Below are 20,275 nucleotides of genomic sequence, written 5' to 3'. Positions count from 1 at the left end.
CTGCTCACGAAATCCCACAAAACCTGCAGGTGCTTAAATCAGTTCCCCTTGGACAACTCATGCAATTCTTCCAACTCCTCTAGCCCCATGAATTTTCCCCCTATAAACTTGTCCCTGAAATACTTGATCCCCACCTGTTGCCACTCTGAAACCTCGCGTCCAGCCCCACCAGCACAAACCTATGATTGTCGCAGATCGGCTCCCAGAATGACATACCCTCCAACCCAAAATGCTGCCAACAGTGCCCCCACACCTTTAAAGTCGATACCACCACTGGCCCCACAGACTACCTGGCCGACAAGAACCTCAAAGGCGACAACAACAAGACCCTCAAGTTCGTTCCCCTATACGAAATCTCCTCCAGCCGCCCCCGACCAACCTCTCCTCCACAGCCCACTTCCTCACTATTGCAATATTAGCCGCCCAATAATAATTTATCAAGTTTGGCAACACAACTCGCCCCGTTACAAAAACGTCTGTCTAACCCGCACAGCTTTCCCTGCCCACACAAACCCCAAGGTCAGCCCATTGACTTTCCTAAAAAAAAGACTTGGGGACAAAGATAGGGAGGCTCTGAAACACAAACAGAAACCTTGGCAGCACTGTTATTTTCACTATCTGCACGTGCCCAGCCAGCGATCGCAGCAAAACATTCCACCTTTAAAATCTGCCTTCATGTCCTGCACCTATCCGAACCTAGTTCAATGAATGCAGTTGGGCCTAGCTCCACACCACTTGAATACCTAGGTACCTGAAGCTCACCCTCACCACACTAAATGGCAACTCCCCGTATCTCCTTTTCTGCCCTCTGGCATTAATCTGGAACACCTCGCTCTTTCCCATGTTCAATTTATATCCTGAAAACCAGCCAAATTCACCCCAAATTACCATAATTCCCCTCAATCGGGTCCGAGATACATACGAACAAATCATCTGCATGCAGAAAAACCTTATGCTCAGCACCCTCCAATCCTTCGCCACCCTAAGCGCCATTGCCAATGGCTCTATCGCCAAAGCAACGGGGAGAGCGGGCACCCCTATCTCGTCCCACAATGTAGTCCAAAGTACCCCAAACGCACTGGTTCATCTGCGCACTCGCCACTGGCACTTTGTACAGCAGCCGGACCCAATTCATGAACCCTGTCCGAACCCAAACCGCCCCAACACCTCAAACAAATACGGCAACTCTGCCTGATCAAAGCCCTTCTCTGCATCCATTGCCATCACTATTTCTACCTCTTGCTCCTCCGAGGGTATCATAATCATGGAAAGTAACCTCCGCACGTTCCTCGCCTGCTGCCTTCCCTTCACAAAACCTGTCTGGTCCTCCACTATCACAGTCTGGGTCCATCACCACCGTACTACTCTTGTCCCTCGCCCCACCAATTTCCCTCGCCGCTGCTTACTTCCTCAACTTACAAGCCAGCCTCCTATTCGCCTTCTCCCGGTACTCATACACTGTCCCTCTGACCCTCCACAACTGCCCCACTGCCTTCCACGAGACACTAACCCAAACTCTATCTGGAGCACCTGCCCCTCCCTCAACAACCCTCTTCCAGTTCCACCGAGCACCCCTGGTCCACCCCCCAGATCTCATCCACGTGTTCTTGATCAGTACGTACCAGTCAGACAGGGAGGAAAGGGTAGAGCGAGAGAACCGTGGTTTACCAAAGAAGTGGAATCTCTTGTTAAGAGGAAAAAGGAGACCTATGTGAAGATGAGGCGTGAAGTTTCAGTTGGGGCGCTTGATAGTTACAGGGAAGCGAGGAAGGATCTAAAGAGAGAGCTAAGACGAGCAAGGAGGGGACATGAGAAGTCTTTGGCAGGTAGGATCAAGGAAAACCCAAAAGCTTTCTATAGATATGTCAGGAATAAAAGAATGACTAGGGTAAGAGTAGGGCCAGTCAAGGACAGTGGTGGGAAGTTGTGTGTGGAGGCTGAGGAGATAAGCGAGATACTAAATGAATACTTTTCGTCAGTATTCACTCAGGAAAAAGATAATATTGTGGAGGAGAATGCTGAGACCCAGGCTATTAGAATAGATGGCATTGAGGTGCGTAGGGAAGAAGTGTTGGCAATTCTGGACAAGGTGAAAATAGATAAGTCCCCGGGGCCTGATGGGATTTATCCTAGGATTCTCTGGGAAGCCAGGGAAGAGATTGCTGAGCCTTTGGCTTTGATTTTTAGGTCATCATTGGCTACAGGAATAGTGCCAAAGGACTGGAGGATAGCAAATGTGGTCCCTTTGTTCAAGAAGGGTAGTAGAGATAACCCCGGTAACTATAGGCCGGTGAGCCTAACGTCTGTGGTGGGTAAAGTCTTGGAGAGGATTATAAAAGATACGATTTATAATCATCTAGATAGGAATAATATGATTAGGGATAGTCAGCATGGTTTTGTGAAGGGTAGGTCATGCCTCACAAACCTTATCGAGTTCTTTGAGAAGGTGACTGAACAGGTGGACGAGGGTAGAGCAGTTGATGTGGTGTATATGGATTTCAGTAAAGCGTTTGATAAGGTTCCCCATGGTCGGCTATTGCAGAAAATACGGAGGCTGGGGATTGAGGGTGATTTAGAGATGTGGATCAGAAATTGGCTAGTTGAAAGAAGACAGAGTGGTGGTTGATGGGAAATGTTCAGAATGGAGTTCAGTTACGAGTGGCGTACCACAAGGATCTGTTCTGGGGCCGTTGCTGTTTGTCATTTTTTTATAAATGACCTAGAGGAGGGCGCAGAAGGATGGGTGAGTAAATTTGCAGACGACACTAAAGTCGGTGGAGTTGTCGACAGTGCGGAAGGATGTTGCAGGTTACAGAGGGACATAGATAAGCTGCAGAGCTGGGCTGAGAGGTGGCAAATGGAGTTCAATGTGGAGAAGTGTGAGGTGATTCACTTTGGAAAGAATAACAGGAATGAGGAATATTTGGCTAATGGTAAAATTCTTGGTAGTGTGGATGAGCAGAGGGATCTCGGTGTCCATGTACATAGATCCCTGAAAGTTGCCACCCAGGTTGATAGGGTGGTGAAGAAGGCCTATGGTGTGATGGCCTTTATTGGTAGAGGGATTGAGTTCCGGAGCCATGAGGTCATGTTGCAGTTGTACAAAACTCTAGTACGGCCGCATTTGGAGTATTGCGACCTAATAGAGGCATACAAAATGATCAGAGGGTTAGATAGGGTGGACAGCGAGAGCCTTCTCCCGCGGATGGAGGTGGCTAGCACGAGGGGACATAGCCTTAAATTGAGGGGTAATAGATATAGGACAGAGGTCAGAGGTGGGTTTTTTACGCAAAGAGTGGTGAGGCCGTGGAATGCCCTACCTGCAACAGTAGTGAACTCGCCAACATTGAGGGCATTTAAAAGTTTATTGGATAAGCATATGGATGATAAGGGCATAGTGTAGGTTAGATGGCCTTTCGTTTTTTCCATGTCGGTGCAACACGAAGGGCCTGTACTGCGCTGTATCTTTCTATGTTCTATGTTCACCAGCCTTGCCCTCTCCACTCATTCCACCCTTTCCTTGTGTGCCCGAATCAAAATAAGCTCCCTGCTGACTACATCCTTTATTGTCTCCCACAGTGTGCCGGCTGTAACCTCCCCCCGAGTCGTTCACTCCACATAGCCCCGAAAGGCAGTCTTCACCCCCTCGCACACCCCCTTATCTGCCAACAGCCCCACATCTAATTTCCATTGCGGCCAATGTGCTTCCCCCAGAACCATCTGCAAATCCGCCCAATGCGGCGTATGGTCGGAAACCACCCCCATCAGCCCACCCCCATCAGCAGTGCCTTGCCCATCATGAAAAAAATCAACCCAGGAATAACCCAGTGCACGCGGGTATGAAACGTCCATTGCACTCGGCCTCCCAAACCTCTGTTGGTTCACCCCATGCGCTTCATGAACTCCCTCAGCTCCCTCACCACTGCTGACACACTCATAAAAGCACAAGAACTAGGAATAGGCTTTCTGACCCCTTAACCTGCTCTGCCATTCAATAAGATCATGGCTAAACTTTTTATGGACTCAGCTCCACTTATCTGCCACTGACCTTTTATTTCTTTACTGTTTAAAAGTCTATCTACCTTTGCCTTAAAAACATTTACCGAGTAGCCTCAACTGCTTCCCTGGACAGGGAATTCCACAGATTCACAACCCTTTGGGTGAAGAAGTTCCTCCTCAACTCCGTCCTAAATCTGCTCCCCTTTATTTTGAGGCTATGCTGACCAAGTCCTAGTTTCACCCGCCAGTTAAAACAACCTCCCTGCTTCTATCCGATCCATTCACTTCATAATTTCCCCTCATTCTTTTAAATTCCAATGAATGTAGCCCCAGTCTACTCCATCTCTCCTCATAAACTAATCCTCTCAACTCCAGATTCAACCTAGTGATTCTCCTCTGCACACCCTCCAGTGCCAGTAAGGAGACCAAAACTGTACACAGTACTCCAGATGTGGCCTCATCAGCACCCTATATAGCTGCAATATAACCTCCATGTTTTTAAACTCCATCCCTCTAGCAATGAAGGACAAAATTCAATTTTCCTCCTTAATTACCTGCTACTCCTGCAAACCATCTTGATCGACTGCAATGCTCCCCATCTGAAACGCCACACTCTTATTAACCAACACCCCCACCCCCCTCGTCTTCATATCCAGCCCCAAGTGGAACACATGCCCAACCCATCCCGTCCTCAGCCTTGTCTGATCCCCCAACTTCAGGTGCGTCTCCTGTAAAAGCACAACGTTCGCCATCTGACTCCAAAATTGCGTGAACACATACAACCGTTGCCGATCAGCCATACCCCTTTGGGCCGGCCCGGTCACGCAGCCTTCCAGGCCCTTCCTCGGATGTCTGCCACCATCTCTCCCTCCTCAACTGCGCCCACACTCCCATGTCCGCAAACCCCCCCTCCCCGCACCTTCAAAAAAAGAACCAACCCCATCTCTTTTGCCCCACCCCACGCCCTTCTCATGGCAACGTCCCACTTCACTCGCGTTAACTTGCCCGCGTAGCTAGCGTGATGGCCCAGCCTAAGCCTGTGACTTCCCCTCACCCCCATCCTCCGAACCAACAAAGAGAACAAAAGGCACACTCACCATCGCTGCTCCCCTTTCGAAACCCACCCCAAACACTTTGCAACGAGCACAATGCACCTCTCCAAAGTTCAATGTCCTCACTCTTCTCCCAGTCCATGGTCCTTCATGAAGTTCATCGCCTCCTCTGACAAGTCAAAATAAAACTCCTGCTTCTCCTGTGTCACCTATAAGTGGGAAGGGTACAAAACCCCAAACTTCTCGCCCTTCTTAAAGAGGGTGGCCTTTATCTGGTTGAACCCGGCCTCCCCTTCGTGAACTCTGCATCCAGGTCCTGGTAGACCCGCAGCTCACTTCCTTCCCAGGTGCATCTCCTGGTCTGCCTCGCCTATTTTCAAGATCTTTTCTTTGTCCACTAATTGATGCAGCCTCATCACCATCACCCGCGGAGACACCCCCACCTGTGGGAGTCTTCTCCTCCTCAGTGCCTGTGCGCCCAATCCACCTCAAGGGGCTGGTTGAAGACCCCCATCCACTTCTCCAGCATGTCCGTCACACACTTGGCGGCCTCCACTCCCTTGATGCCCTCCAACATCCTGACGACCCTCTGGTTCTGTCTCACCGCCTCTTCCAACTTCTGGATCGGCAGGCCCTGAGCCTTCAGACTACTCCACTCTCACAATTGCAGCTCTGAGCGGCTCCTCCACCTGGCCAAATCCTCCAAAGACTCTTTCCTCTGGTGTTGGTGTTTGCCGTTCAAAAACTCCACCAGCTGCTCCGTAGCCCACTGGGTGGGTAGTGCGGCCCCTTGCCCTCCACCATTTTCACCTGTGACGCACCACAAACACTTTGCTGCTCCAGCTGTACTTTCCTGTGGCATGTTCGTCCTCTGATCCATACACCAGCCTCACCAGAGGAGTCTCGCTCTCTCTCTCTCTCTCTCTCTCTCGCGCTCTCCTCCCCCCCCCCCTCCCCCCGTATGGGTGGGGAAGGATCAACAAACCCCACCTTGAGCAGGAGCCACAAAATGTGCAACCATTCACTCCATGGTTGCCACTGAAAGTGTCTTTTATTGATATATTAAAGTATTGTTCTGATGTTAATATGGCTTCCGTAGTTGCCACGTAGAAAGGAGCAAGCTAGTGAAATGTTGATTTTTTTTTTTTTCTCCCCATTAGTGTCTTACAGGTCAGTTTTGCTCGTATGCCTGAACCCCGATACATCTGGTCTCGCCATACCTTGCCAGTGACAGACATACACTGTGGAGTTGGAGGCCCCCTATCTCGTGTTGCGACAGCATCTCTTGATCAAACTGTTAAAGTGAGTTTGTCCTCTTTAAAGCTTAGATCTGACTATGTTCCTTCAGTTGAAACTAGCTTAATAAAACTTTCAACTGAAATAGAATACCAACGTATGCTTTGCTTCTGAGACAGCAGATCATTGAATATTGAGCTATATTTACAGAGAGCCTTTTAATGTGCCTGACGACATCCAAAAGTACTCGTGTTACATTCTTGGCTTGCATTATTATTATGAATACAAATGCAGCAGCAATGGTTTTGCACACAGCAAGATGTTGAAGAATGGGTTTATTTTGTGATGGTTAAAGGAGGGAATATTGATCAGTACAGCAGGCATCCTGTTTTCTTGAAATAAGTCCTTTGTGTCCTTAAGAGTAGAAGTGCCCATGATTTAAAGCCTCAATCCTGTAATTGAACCCTCAGTCTGTATGAACCTGATCATGCCGTTATACATCGATAACTGGTGATGTAGTGAACGCATGTGTTGAAAAGAAACCTTTGTCATTATATTTAAATGATTGGATATGTTGCAAGTCCTCCTGTGATCTGCAGAATTTTATAAATAAGTACAATAAATGCCAGAGCTTAGGTATTGAAGTACAGTCTAGGTTTAATAGGTCTGCAGCATCAAAGGTAATGAAGTATGTTGACAGCAGTTGACAAAACATTGCTATTCCACCATGAACACAAAATGATTAACTAGAGTGACCCTTCATTAATACTCCTTACAACAAGGAACCTGAGAGAGTGCACTTCTACTGAAACTGGTGTGTGGTTGATTAGTTAATTCCCATGGAGCCTTTGGCTTTACCCCGATGGCCTCAAGAATTAATGAAATGGACACGGGCTGCTAATTACAAACCCAAATCAAGCTACTGGCCGAGAAGCAGACCCTGCCAAACAGACAACAAAGAATCACTGACTCTACCTCATACAGACCTTCTAGGAAGGATTCACTATTGGATCGGATAACGGCAAATTAACCTGGGCAGATCAGAGAAGAACGTAGGGGAACATTTAGGCAATAATGATCATAATACTTTAGAATTTAGGAAAATAATTGAGAAGGACATGAGCATGACCACGACCGGGGTAATAGATTGAATTAAAACGTCTTTTGAGCGACTTCAGAAAATAAAGCAATGAATGGTGATGTAGAAAAACAATGGGAAACATGTAAAATGTTATTCAGTCGAGCCCAGACAAAATATATTCCGCTTGCAAAACTCCAAACTGTCCAACATTTGATGTGATTCCGTGACTGGACAACATTTATTAAATAATCCTCAGTGTGCTCAGAATAATGCTGACAACCAATTTAAGATTGTCAGTTGGGCTAGCAGTGTGGTGCAATATGCAGGGCTCTGTTCTTTACTTTGCAGACAGAAATAACTTGTACACTCATTGCGTCTTCAGCTAAACAAAATAAGTGAAAGCTATCTTCTAGTTAATGCATCCGGGCAAACTCTTGACTAATCAGGATTAAGCTGCCTGCTTGGCAGTTAATTGTCAGTCACCATAAGCTGGTGCATTCTTTGTGGCAATATTTCGACCAATCACAGTCCACTTGCCAACCCAGTCACTCTCCTACAGGTATAAATATGTTGATTCCCTTGCATTGTATTCATGCAAATGTCCTGATGAGTGCAAGATGAAAAGTTTTGACTAAAAATGCCTCTTTTTCAAGTTTTGTACAACCAAAAGACTATTTATCAGGTAGATGGATCAGGTGGCCATAGCATAAAATGAGATTAGAAATTATATAACCATGTTTTCAAACTAACCGAACTCCAGAGGATAAAACCCCGTCTGCATATTTTGAAAGAAACCTTGGAATATATAGCAGATGTACCATTAGATATATCAAAAGATGTCATGCCAGAGGACCAACGGATATCTAACTTTCTACTTCTATTTAAGAAAAAGTGAGGTCAGTTAGCTCAGTTGGGTGGGCGACTGGTTCATGACGTGGAGCAGTGCCAGCTCATGATTTCAATTCCCCTACCGGCTGAGGTTACTCATGACAGCCTTCTCTTTTTTTAATTTTAATTTTTTTTTAAGTTTAGAGTATCCAGTTCATTTTTTCCAATTAAGGGGCAATTCAATGTGTTCAATCCACCTACCTTGCACATCTTTTGCGTTGTGGGGGCGAAACCCACGCAAACATGGGGAGAATGTGCAAACTCCACATGGACAGTGACCCAGAGCCGGGATCGAACTTGGGACCTCTGCACCATGAGACTGCAGTGTTAACCCACTTCGCCACCATGCTACCCTGCAGCCCCACCTTCTCAACCCTGCCCCTTGGTGACTCTCAGGTTAATTCACCACCAATCAGCTCTCAAAGGGGTGAACAGCCTATGGTTCTCTGGGACTGTGGCAACATTTACATTTAAGCAAGGCGATAGAACATTTAGTGAACAATATTCAGCTTAACATCCGTAGTTTAAAAAATAATAGAATCCCTAATAAAGGAGAAAATAAAACAAATTTGAAAGGCCAAAACTATGAGAATGAATATTCAAAAGGGTTTCAAAAGGAAGTGTTGCTTGACTAACCCATTATGTTATTTGATAAGGTAACCAGGAGAGTAGGTAGGGATAATGCTGTAGGTTAAAAAGGCCCATGATAAGTTACCACATAATTGACTAATAAATAAGGTCAGAGCATGGCAAGTCAGAGATTGGATAGCTAATTAGTTGAAAAACTAAGTTTTGGGTATGGATAAAAGGTAGTAATTCAGACTGGCATGAAGTGAAATTTGAGGCCCCTCAAAGATTGTGATCACAGTTGACCATAATTTATATAATTTATTTAAAAAAAATGTATTTTATTACAAACATGTATCAAAACCGGTTACAGTTTGTACAGATTTTTCCCCTCTTTCACACCCCCTCCCCTGCGACGAACATGTTTTGGGTCGGGGGCGGGGCTTGGGATGGAAGCGTGGGAGCACTGTCACCGTTTTCTCCCGCGCTAGAGGAATTGTGGGTGGGGCCGGCACCGGGGAGGTGATGGTGTTGCGCTGGGGAGGGTCATTGGCGTGGCGGGAGCAGCCGGGGTCAGCAGGAGTCGGCTGACTTACGGAAGTGCAATGGAAGGGGTTACACAGCTAGGGGGGCCCCAGCTGGGGGGGGGGGGTTACCGGGTTGCTGCTGGAATGGCCAAGAAGGAGCTGGAGCATGTAGAGGGGGTCGGGATCGGGGTCTGTCACTGTGGGGAACGGGGGGCGCGGGCACGTGGTGGATTGCGGAAGGGTGATGGCTAGTCGACGGGGGAGGGGGGTAGGTGGTCCCCTGATCCGGCTGCTCACCTGGAATGTGAGGGGACTGAATGGGCCGGTCAAACGGGCCTGCGTGTTTGCGCACCTGAAGGGGCTGAAGGCGGATGTGGCCATGCTTCAGGAGACGCATCTGGTGGTGGCGGACCAGGTTAGGTTGAGGAAGGGATGGGTAGGCTAAGGTGTTGAGGGGGTTTATGGACCAGATGGGAGGGGTGGATCCATGGAGGTTTGCGAGGCCAAGAGCCAGGGAATTTTCATACTTCTCCCATGTGCATAAGGCCTATTTCCGGATTGATTTCTTCGTTATGAGTAGGGCGCTGATTGCGAGGGTGGAAGATGCTGAGTATTCGGCAATAGTCATCTCTGACCATGCCCCGCACTGGGTGGACCTCGGGCTGAGGGAGGAGAGAGACCAGTGCCCGCTTTGGCGCTTGGAGGTGGGGCTGCTGGCGGATGAGGAGGTGGGGGGCGGGTTCGAGGATGTATCGAGAGGTATCTGGAGGCCAACGACAATGGGGATGTCCGAGTGGGGACGGTCTGGGAGGCGCTGAAGGCGGTGGTTCGGGGGTAGTTGATCTCCATTCGAGCCCACAGGGAGAGAAGGGAGCAGAGAGAGAGGGAGAGATTGGTGGGGGAGATGGTGAGGGTGGACAGGACGTACGTGGAGGCCCTGGAGGAGGGACTACTGAGGGAGCGGCGGAGCCTCCAGTCTGAGTTTGACTTGTTGACCACCAGAAAGGCGGAAGCTCAGTGGAGTAAGGCACAGGGTGTGGTATATGAATATGGGGAGAAGGAGAGCAGGATGCTGGCACACCAGCTCCGTAAGCAGGATGCGGCTAGGGAGATTGGTGGAGTTAAGGATCATGAAGGAAATGTGGTGCGAAGAGGGGTAGACATTAATGGGGTCTTCAGGGACTTTTATGAGTATCGGTCCGAACCCCGATGGAGGCGGGAGGGATGTGGCGCTTTTTGGACAGGCTGAGATTCCCGAGGGTGGAGGAGGGACAGGTGGAGGGACTGGGGGCGCCGGTTGAGCTGGAGGAGCTGGTCAAAGGGATAGGGAACATGCAGTCGGGGAAGGCACCGGGGCCGGATGGGTTCCCGGTTGAATTATACAAGATGTAGGCAGACTGTTGGGTCCCCTGTTGGTTAGGACCTTTAACGAGGCAAGGGAAGGGGGGGCTTTGCCCCCGACGATGTCTCGGGCGCTGATCTCCTTGATTCTTAAACGGGACAAGGATCCCCTGCAGTGTGGGTCATACAGGCCGATCTCGCTCTTGAATGTGGACGCCAAGTTGCTGGCAAAGATCTTATCCACGAGGATAGGGGACTGTGTGTCGCAGGTTATCCACGAGGATCAAACTGGGTTTGTGAAGGGGAGGCAGCTGAACACCAACATACGGAGGCTCTTGAACGTTATAATGATGCCGGCGGTAGCAGGGGAGGTGGAGATAGTGGTAGCACTGGACGCGGAGAAGGCCTTCGATAGGGTTGAGCGGGGGTACTTGTGGGAGGTGCTGGAAAGGTTTGGGGAGGGGTTTGTCAGTTGGGTGAGGCCCCGATGGCGAGCGTGGCCACGAATAGGAGGAGGTCGGAGTACTTTCGGATATCCCGAGGGACGAGGCAGGGGTGTCCCTTGTCTCCCCCCCCCCCTGCTTTTTGCGCTGGAAATTGAAACCCTGGCTATGGTGCTGAGGGAGTCGGGGAATTGGAGGGGGCTGGTCCGGGGTGGGAGGAGCACTGCGTGTCGTTCTACATGGATGACCTATTGTTGTATGTGGCGGACCCGGTGGGGGGGGAATGCCGGAGGTGATGGGGATTCTCCGGGAATTCGGGGATTTCTCAAGGTACAAGCTCAACTTGGGGAAGAGCGAGCTGTTTGTGGTGCACCCAGGGGACCAGGATTGGTAGGCTCCCACTAAAAAGGGCGGAGAGGAGCTTCAGGTACTTGGGGGTGCAGGTGGCCAGGAGCTGGGGGGCCTTGCATAAGCTTAACCTCACAAGGCTGGTGGAGTAAATGGAGGAGGAGTTCAAGAGATGGGACATGTTGCCGCTGTCCCTTTTTAAAAAAAAATATATGTTTGTTAAGGTTTTATATTTTTGCACACAACATGACAAATCTAAAAAATGGTACATCGCAGCAAGCAAAGAAAAACGTTTCAACATACATAAGTACAGACAGGGACAGGAGAACAGCAGTGGAACTGGCTCAACACTATCACTATGGCTAGATGCCCTATAAGCCCCACTTGAGATCAAGTGAGGAACAAGATGAAGCCATGAAAACAGGGTAAAATGGTGCCTTTCCAGCTTTCCAGAACAGCATCTGCTCGCAAATACCACGAGTTCAGGATAAATTATTTTGCGCCATGTTCGGGCTTGTACGAGTACAGTATATATCTCCCTCAACTCCAGAAGCGCCAGAGGCACAAATGACACATTATAGCCTCTTCTCCCCAGATGCCAGGCCCTTCTGCGCCCGTGCAGGAGCCAATCACGGATTCTTTATACCCACGCTTACAAAAAGAATTAACAAATAAAACATACAAAAACCCCAGTTCTAAAGGGGAGTAAAAAAATAGGCCACACAACTCAACTTAACTCCAGTCTCAGGTCCAGTACAGAACCAACATTATTCCATACATTTATACAGGAGGAACCAGCAGCACCATGTCCGCATTATGACCAATGCCTTCAGGGCCTCCCAAGGAAAACCAAGAGTGGATCACAGAATAACAAAAGATCAAGATACAATCGTGGCTCTATATTTCCCAGTACATGCCGATCATCAATAAATGAAGAGGCGAAAAGCTGTTTGTTCAAACAAGAAAGTGCCCCATCCATTGGAGGACAACAGGATATCAGCCAAAGTACAGGATTCAGCTAAATCCCAGGCCCCCATGTACCGAAGAAGCGAAATCCGACCTCTCAGAATGTCCTTAATAAGTGCCTTTGAGAAAGGACATTCCACGCACAAGTAGGCAGCAGGATACCAGCCACTGCACCGGACCTGGCCTAACCCAGCATACTCTGACATACAGGGATCAAGACCTCCAGTACATCTCAAAGTCCACACCCCAACCAGTCCTGCACTTCCCCAACCACACTCGGGACAGCGCACTACCCCCATCTACATGAAAAAGGATGATTATGCAAGCCACAGCCAGTGAGACCCCTTCATCACGGAGAAGAAGAATCGTCAAGATACCCAACACTTGGGCGCTGGGAGGGGGGGGGGGGGGATTCCTCCTAAAACATACAGTGAACATCTTAGCAACCATCAATTCAAATTCAACCCCCAAACAATAAAACACTCTTAAGTAATCCTTAAACTTTCCTTTTTAACATCCATAAGACAAAAACCCTTTTTACAGAAGCACATCAGGTTTAAATTCTCTACTGAGAGCAGTTATCACTCTGAATTCACCAAATGATATAGAGATAGTCTTTAGATGGCAGAGAGATCAAAATTACACCACCTTTGGCTGGCTGCAGCTCCAACATTAAAACAAAACTAAAAAAACAGACACACCCAAGCTTTTCCTCAAAGCAAAACTAAAAAGCAGAGCCAGAGCTCAGCTCCACCCACATTCTGACATCCCTGCAGCCACTTGAGCAGACAAACATTTCTTAAAGTGACATTCCCATGACACCTCCCCCCCCCAAGAAAAAAAATAAACCATCAACTTCAAGATGGTTTCATTTTTCACCTTTTCACTTTAAGAAATGCAGACAGTAAATATACTCTTTTGTTTCAAAAAACAACATACGCAAACCGGTATAATAACATAGTCCATTTTTGTTCTTCCTCCAACTGGAATCATTCTCAATTGACAGTCTCTTTCAAGTCAGATACTTTAGTTCAATATGACCACAGAGCCTCTTGTAATTCTCCAACACAGGAAAATTGGTTATCACAGCTTTCAGGCAGTCAAATGCCTGTTGAAACTCCGCTGTCCACTGAAATTTTCGCCGTTTCTTCAGCAAGTCCATCAGTGGAGCAATTACGTTAGAAAAATTTGGCACAAATGATCGATCAAATCCACTCGTGTCAAGAAATCGCATTATTTCCCTTTGTCTCTAGGGTATTGGAAACTCCTCAGTAACTTTTGTTTTCACATCCCATGGAACCATTCGACCCTGTCCAATTGTTTGCCTGAGGAAAGTGACTTGGGCTTTTCCAAATTCATTTTTGGCTAGGTTTTTTAAATATAATTTTTATTGGAATTTTTTACAGAAAATATAAAACATAACGACAAACAATGAAATGCAACAAAATAACCCATAATAACTGTAACACCCCCAGACCGTATCGACACATGTATCACATCCCCCACCCCCCCAACCCCAATGAACAACAAAAGAACTTCAAAATAAATTTAAATTAAATAAACAAACATAGTCATCGTCCGCTTTCCCCCCCCCCCCCCACCTTTTCCCTCCCCCTTGCCCCCCTCCCCCCTGGGTTGCTGCTGCTACTGTCCCCGTACCCTATCGTTGAGCCAGAAAGTCGAGAAAAGGTTGCCACCGCCTAAAGAACCCTTGCACCGACCCTCTCAGGGCGAATTTGACCTTCTCTAGCTTAATGAAACCCGCCATGTCATTGATCCAGGTCTCCACGCTTGGGGGCCTCGCATCCTTCCATTGTAGCAAGATCCTTCGCCGGGCTACTAGGGACGCAAAGGCCAGCACACCGGCCTCTTTCGCCTCCTGCACTCCCGGCTCCACCCCAACCCCAAAAATCGCGAGTCCCCATCCTGGCTTGACCCTGGATCCCACCACCCTCAACACCGTCCTCGCCACCCCCTTCCAGAACTCCTCCAGTGCCGGGCATGCCCAGAACATATGGGCATGGTTCGCTGGACTCCCCGAGCACCTAACACACCTGTCTTCACCCCCAAAGAACCTACTCATCCTCGTCCCAGTCATGTGGGCCCGGTGCAGCACCTTGAATTGGATGAGGCTAAGCCACGCACACGAGGAGGAAGAATTAACCCTCTCCAGGACATCAGCCCATGTCCCCTGCCCCCCCGGATCTTCCGATACCCCAAATTTGCCCGCTCTGAGTTAACCTCCCTTCCAGGACTTCTGAAATAACGCCCGCGAATCCCTGCCAAAATCCCCTCCATTTCGGACATGCCCAAAACATATGTACATGGTTCGCCGGGCTACCCTGACACCGCCCACACCTGTCCTCCACCTCCTCAAAGAACGTGCTCATCCAGGCTGCCGTCATGTGGGCCTTGTGGACCACCTTGAACTGGATCAAGCTAAGCCTGGCACATGACAAGGATGAATTGACTCTCTTCAACACTTTTTGCCCACATTTCAATTTCCAGCTCTCCTCGCTGCACAATAGAATTGTTAGACTTGTTGGAATTCACAATATCAAAGTTAATAGCCCTTTTAACCCTTTATTCTTGAGCTTCAAAATGACGATCCTTATTGGTGACTGTGGTTACATTCTGTTCAGTGTAAATAGAACCCAAGTGGATGATCTATATCGGCCTCCTCCAGCATCACAGATGTCAGTCTTCAGCCAATTCTATTCACTCCTCGTGAAATCAAGAAACAATTGAAGGTTTTGGATACTGTAAAGGCTATGGGTCCTTAGTATATTCCGATAAAAGTACTGAAGACTTGTTGCTCCAGAACTTGCAGCGCTCCTAACCAAGCAAGACGTTTTGGTACACCTGCAACACTGGTACCTACCCGGTAATGTTTCATGGTCATCATTAGACCTTTAATTCCAGATATTGTATTCAGTTTCCACCATCTGCCATGGTTGGATTCAAACCAGGGACCCCAGAGTCCCTGGATCTCTGGATTAGCAGTTCAGTGACAATGCCACAAAGCCACTGCCTCCCAGCCTCCAGGGGTCCTTTATGCACTACCCCAAATTTCATATTATGTACTTAATATGGTTTTATTAGTATTGTTTCAGTGGTGATGATTCATTGATGATATCTTCAGGCTTGTGTGTTCAAACATAAACACTTTTATTGGTAGGCTTTAACTGTGTACAATTCAAAATATAGTCTTGGCAGTTTTTTCACAATCTCGGTTTGTCACTTGTGAAGGAATGGCGGTACTCTGTTTCTGGTACTTGGGTCGTGTGATAAAGTTTCTTCTCAACATTTCAATTCAACATCTTTTCCACAAACATTTTGTCATATCGATTCTTGTGCTTGTCCATTCTGCAATTCTCCTGTTGCTCTCCTTCTGGGGCTGTTCAGTCCATCCCTCCAGGGTCGCTCAGTACCCTCCTTCCGGGATCTTTCAGTGTTTATAGACCTTTTGTTTGAGAGTTACCCCTATCTGTGGTCTTCAGTTTTTCTGTTCATTGCTGTTTGATTCTTCTTGTGGTTGCTACTTTAAGTGCATTGCCACATTAAATGTATTACCACTTTAAATGCATTACGGCTTTAATACTCTCATCTGTTTTTTCACTCGGTTGTCAGCAGCTGCCAGTTTTCTCTGTTTCTCCCCCGATTTTGAGGCTTGGTGCGAATCTGCATTCGAGGTGGAGAATACAGACGTGGACCCAAGGGTTAGATATGTTATGGTTCGTGGGAAACTGGAGGGAATGGCTGTGGTGTTGGTAAATATATATGCCCTGAACTGGGATGACGTGGAGTTCGTGAGACAGGTACTGGGAAGATCCTGGACCTAGATTCACATCGACTGATTATGGGGGGAGATTTCAACATTGTCCTTGATCCAGGGTTTGACCGGTCGAGTTCTCGGTCTGGGAAGGTATCAGCTATGGCGAATGAGCCCCAGGGATTCATGGAGCACATTGGGGGTCGATCTGTGGCGATTTGGGAGGCCAAGGCGTAAGGAGTATTCGTTATACTCCCATATGCATAAGGTATATTCCCAGATAGACTTTTTTTGTGATGGACAAAACGCTGTTGGCTGAGGTGGTAGATGCTGAATATTCAGCAATAGTGGTGTCAGACCACGCCCCACATTGGGTGGACTTGCATGTTAGTAAAGGAAAGGCCCAGCCCCCGCAATGGAGGTTGGATGTGGGGCTGCAAGCAGAGGAGGAGGCCTGTGAGCGGGTGAGACAGGCCATTCGGGAATACATAAGGTTCAATGAGACAGGTGAGGTGTCGGCGGGGGTGGTTTGGGAAGGTACTGAAGGCGGTTATTGGGGGAGAATTCATCTCAATTTGAGCCCATAAGGAGAAGGCTGAGTGGGAGGAGTTAGACAGGCTGGTAGGCAAAATTTTACAGGTGGACAGGAGGTATGCGGAGACTCCGGATGATGGGGTTTTGAAAGAGTGTCAGAGACTGCAGCTAGAATTTGGGCTCCTGTCCACAGGTAAGGCGGTGGGACAGCTGAGGAGGGTAAGGGGGGTGTTTTATGAATATGGGGAAAAAACTAGTAAGATGCTGGCGGGGGTGAATGATGAGTTTCGGGAGTTCTAAGTAAATTGTTTAAATTGGAACTCCCAGCCGGGGAAGAAGGGATGAAATGATTTCGGGGGGGGGGGGGGGGCTAGAGTTCTCGGGGAAAGATGAGGAGTTGGTGGAGGATCTGGGAGCCCCAGTTGGGCTCGGGGAAGTTATAGAGGGGTCGGGGATGATGCAATCGGGCAAAGCTCTGGGACCAAACGGATACCTGGTGGAATTCTATAAAAAGTTTTCTGGGCTGTTCGGGCTGCTTCTGGTAAAAGCTTTCAGTGATGCAAAGGAGTTGGGAGTGCTCCCCCGACGTGCTCGCAGGCATCTATTTCCCTTATTTTGAAACGGGATAAAGATCCAGACAGCTGTGGGTCATACAGGCCAATCTTCCTGCTAAATGTGGATTCAAAATTGCTGGCAAAGATCTTGGCCACATGGATAGAGGACTGTTCTGGGGGTAATAGAGGAGGACCAGACGGGATTTGTTAAGGGATGACACCTGGCGTACAACATTAGGCTGCTCGAGGGGCACGAGGTCGAGGTGGTGATGGCCATGGATGTAGAAAAAGCATTTGATCGGGTGGAGTGGAAATATCTGTGGGAGGTCCTGGGAAGGTTTGTATTCGGCCATGGATTTGTGGATTTTGTCTGGTTGCTATATCAGGCACTGGTGGCAAACGTAAGGACGAATAGGGTACGATTGAAATATTTTAGTCTGTGTCGGGGTACGAGACAGAGATGTCCACTCTCCCCACTACTGTTTGCCCTGGCCATAGAGCCTTTGGCAATGGTGCTGCAAGCATCGAACATTTGGCGGGGGATAGTGAGAGGAGGAGGTGGTACACAGAGTCTCGCTCTATGGGGACGATTTGCTCCTTTACATAACAGACCCATTGGCGGGGTTTGCAGGAATCATGGGGATATTGAAGGAATTTGGCCGGGTCTCAGGTTACAAACTGAATATGGGCAAGAGCGAGGTTTTTGTGATCCAGGCAAGGGGGCAGGAGAGGAGACTGAGGGAGATGCCGTTCAAGGTGGTGGGGGTTAGTTTTAGGTACCTGGGTATTCAAGTGCTATGGGACTGGGGTCAGCTGCACAAATTAAATTTGTGCACAACGGTGGCAGGTTAATGGAGCAGATGAAAGAGGACTTCTGAAGGTGGGACTTGCTCCCACTATTATTGGTGGGGAGGGTACAGACTGAGAAAATTACAGTCCTCCCGAGATTGCTGTTTGTTTTTCAGTATCTCCCAATTTTAATCCCTGAGGCATTTTTTAGGAAAATGAATGCGGTGATCTCTGGTTTTGTCTGGGCTGGAAAACCCCACATGTGAAGAAGGTCCTACTTGAGCGGGGGATGGGGGGGGCTGGCCCTTCCGAACTTTATTAACTATTACTGGGCAGCTAACATGTCGATGGTTAGGAAGTGGGTAGTGGGGGAGGGGTCGGTGTGGGAGCAGGTCGAGGTGGCATCTTGTAAAGGCACGAGTCTGAAGGCTTTGTTAATGGCACCATTCTTGCCGGTGCGGTACTCCACAAGCCCTATGGTACTGGCAGCCCTGAGGGTGTGGGGAAAATGGAGGCAGCACATGAGACTGGAGGGGGCGTCGGTCTGGTCACCGATCCATGACAACCACCGGTTCGCTCCTGAGGGGGCTGGGTGTCAGGAGATGGCAGCGGGCATGGAGCGAGAGATTTGGAGATCTTTTCATTGAGAAAGGTTTCCCGAATTTGGAAGCGCTAGAGGAGGAGTTTGAGTTGCATGGGGGGAATGGGTTCCAGTACTTACAAATGCGGGATTTTGTCCGGAGGCAGGTCCCGGGCTTCCCTTGCATCCCACTAAGGGGGCTAAGGTGATGTCAAAAACAGGGTTTGGAGAGGGGAGGGTCTTGAAAATATATAAGGAACTGATAGAGTGGGAAGGGGTTCCAGTAGGGGAGGTGAAGAGGAACATAGAACATAGAACGATACAGCGCAGTACAGGCCCTTCGGCCCTCGATGTTGCACCGACATGGAAAAAATCTAAAGGCCATCTAACCTACACTATGCCCTTATCATCCATATGCTTATCCAATAAATTTTTAAATGCACACTTAAAGGAAGTGGGAGGAAGAGTTGGGAGGGGAGCTGGGATTCGGGTTATGGGAGAAGTCCCTGCGGAGAGTATCCTCGTCGTGTACCAGGTTTAACCTGATTCAATTCAAGGTAGTCCACAGGGCTCATATGACCGTGGCCCAGATGAGCAGGTTTTTTGAGGAGGTGGAGGACAGGTGTGGGGGAGGTCCTACGAATCATGTGCATATGTTTTGGGTGTGTCCGAGGCTGAGGGGATTTTGACAGGGATTTTCGGATGTCATGTCAGAGGTCCAGAAGGGAGGGTGACTCCGGGAAGTCCAGGGGTGGCAATATTTGGAGTGTCGGGAGATCCGGGAGCCCGGGTGGGGGGTTGCGTTTGTTGGATCTCCTTGTTTAAAATGTTAAAATTTTTCTATAAAAAAAAATGAAACTAAATGAACCAAATCAAAAAAAAATGATGGTTGGTACAATGATGTTTTGTTTTGCGAGTGGAGTGGTGGCTGCTCCATCTTGGAGGGCATCAAAACCGAGCTTGATGTTGCCTCCTTCTCATGTCTACTTATGCACCATGTTCCAGCAGGCTTACATCATAGCTAGCAGGAGCCAGAACTTTTTTCTGTCTTTTTCAATACCTCCCTTTCCGCTAAGGGAGCTGTGATCAACTAACCAACAAACCAAAGCGAGATTCAGAGCTGAGACTTGCTGTTCTCTTATCACATGAAGTGCTGCTTACAAATTAGATCAGAAGGAAAACACTGCCCGCTGGGATTGATGTGGAACCTCGGTATTCCAATGAAATTTGATTATAATCTTAATTATACCGGAGCTCAGGAAAAAGTATTATCCAGGGCATTTCAAGATTGTTGCTGGCTTTTTAAATATAATTTGCACCTACCAACCTGAACAAGTGGCTAGAATTTAGATTTATTGTTGAGTAATGGTGCTTAAAGCTGTCCAGTGCGTTCTAAAGGGCCAATAGAGCGATCCCTACTTGGACCAAATTCTAACCTTGAAAATGGAGTTGGCCCAGAGATGAGCAACCTGCAAGCCCAGTTTAATTCCAGCTGTCAGCTGATGAACAGTCACACCACAGCCAAAATCCACAAGGTTGCCTCTGCCTCTGATCCTTTCTGGTACATTGTGTATTATTTCTATCCTGTGGCAATTTCT

At 48.2% G+C, this 20,275-nt stretch overlaps 1 protein-coding gene across 1 annotated transcript in view; it reads left to right on the top strand.

The window, feature by feature from the left end:
• wdr18 (WD repeat domain 18) overlaps window positions 1–20,275 on the top strand; it is a 241,870-nt gene that overhangs the window by 36,821 nt on the left and 184,774 nt on the right. The window contains exon 4 of the mRNA XM_038777006.1: window positions 6,212–6,353. Within this exon, the coding sequence (XP_038632934.1) occupies window positions 6,212–6,353 (142 nt within the window). The remainder of the gene's footprint in view (window positions 1–6,211; window positions 6,354–20,275) is intronic.

This window comes from Scyliorhinus canicula, chromosome 18 (genome assembly GCF_902713615.1).
Source record: "Scyliorhinus canicula chromosome 18, sScyCan1.1, whole genome shotgun sequence".
Lineage (NCBI taxonomy): Eukaryota > Metazoa > Chordata > Chondrichthyes > Carcharhiniformes > Scyliorhinidae > Scyliorhinus > Scyliorhinus canicula.
The sequence above is the reverse complement of the archived record's forward strand: the minus strand, read 5'-3'. Positions and strand labels throughout refer to the sequence as shown.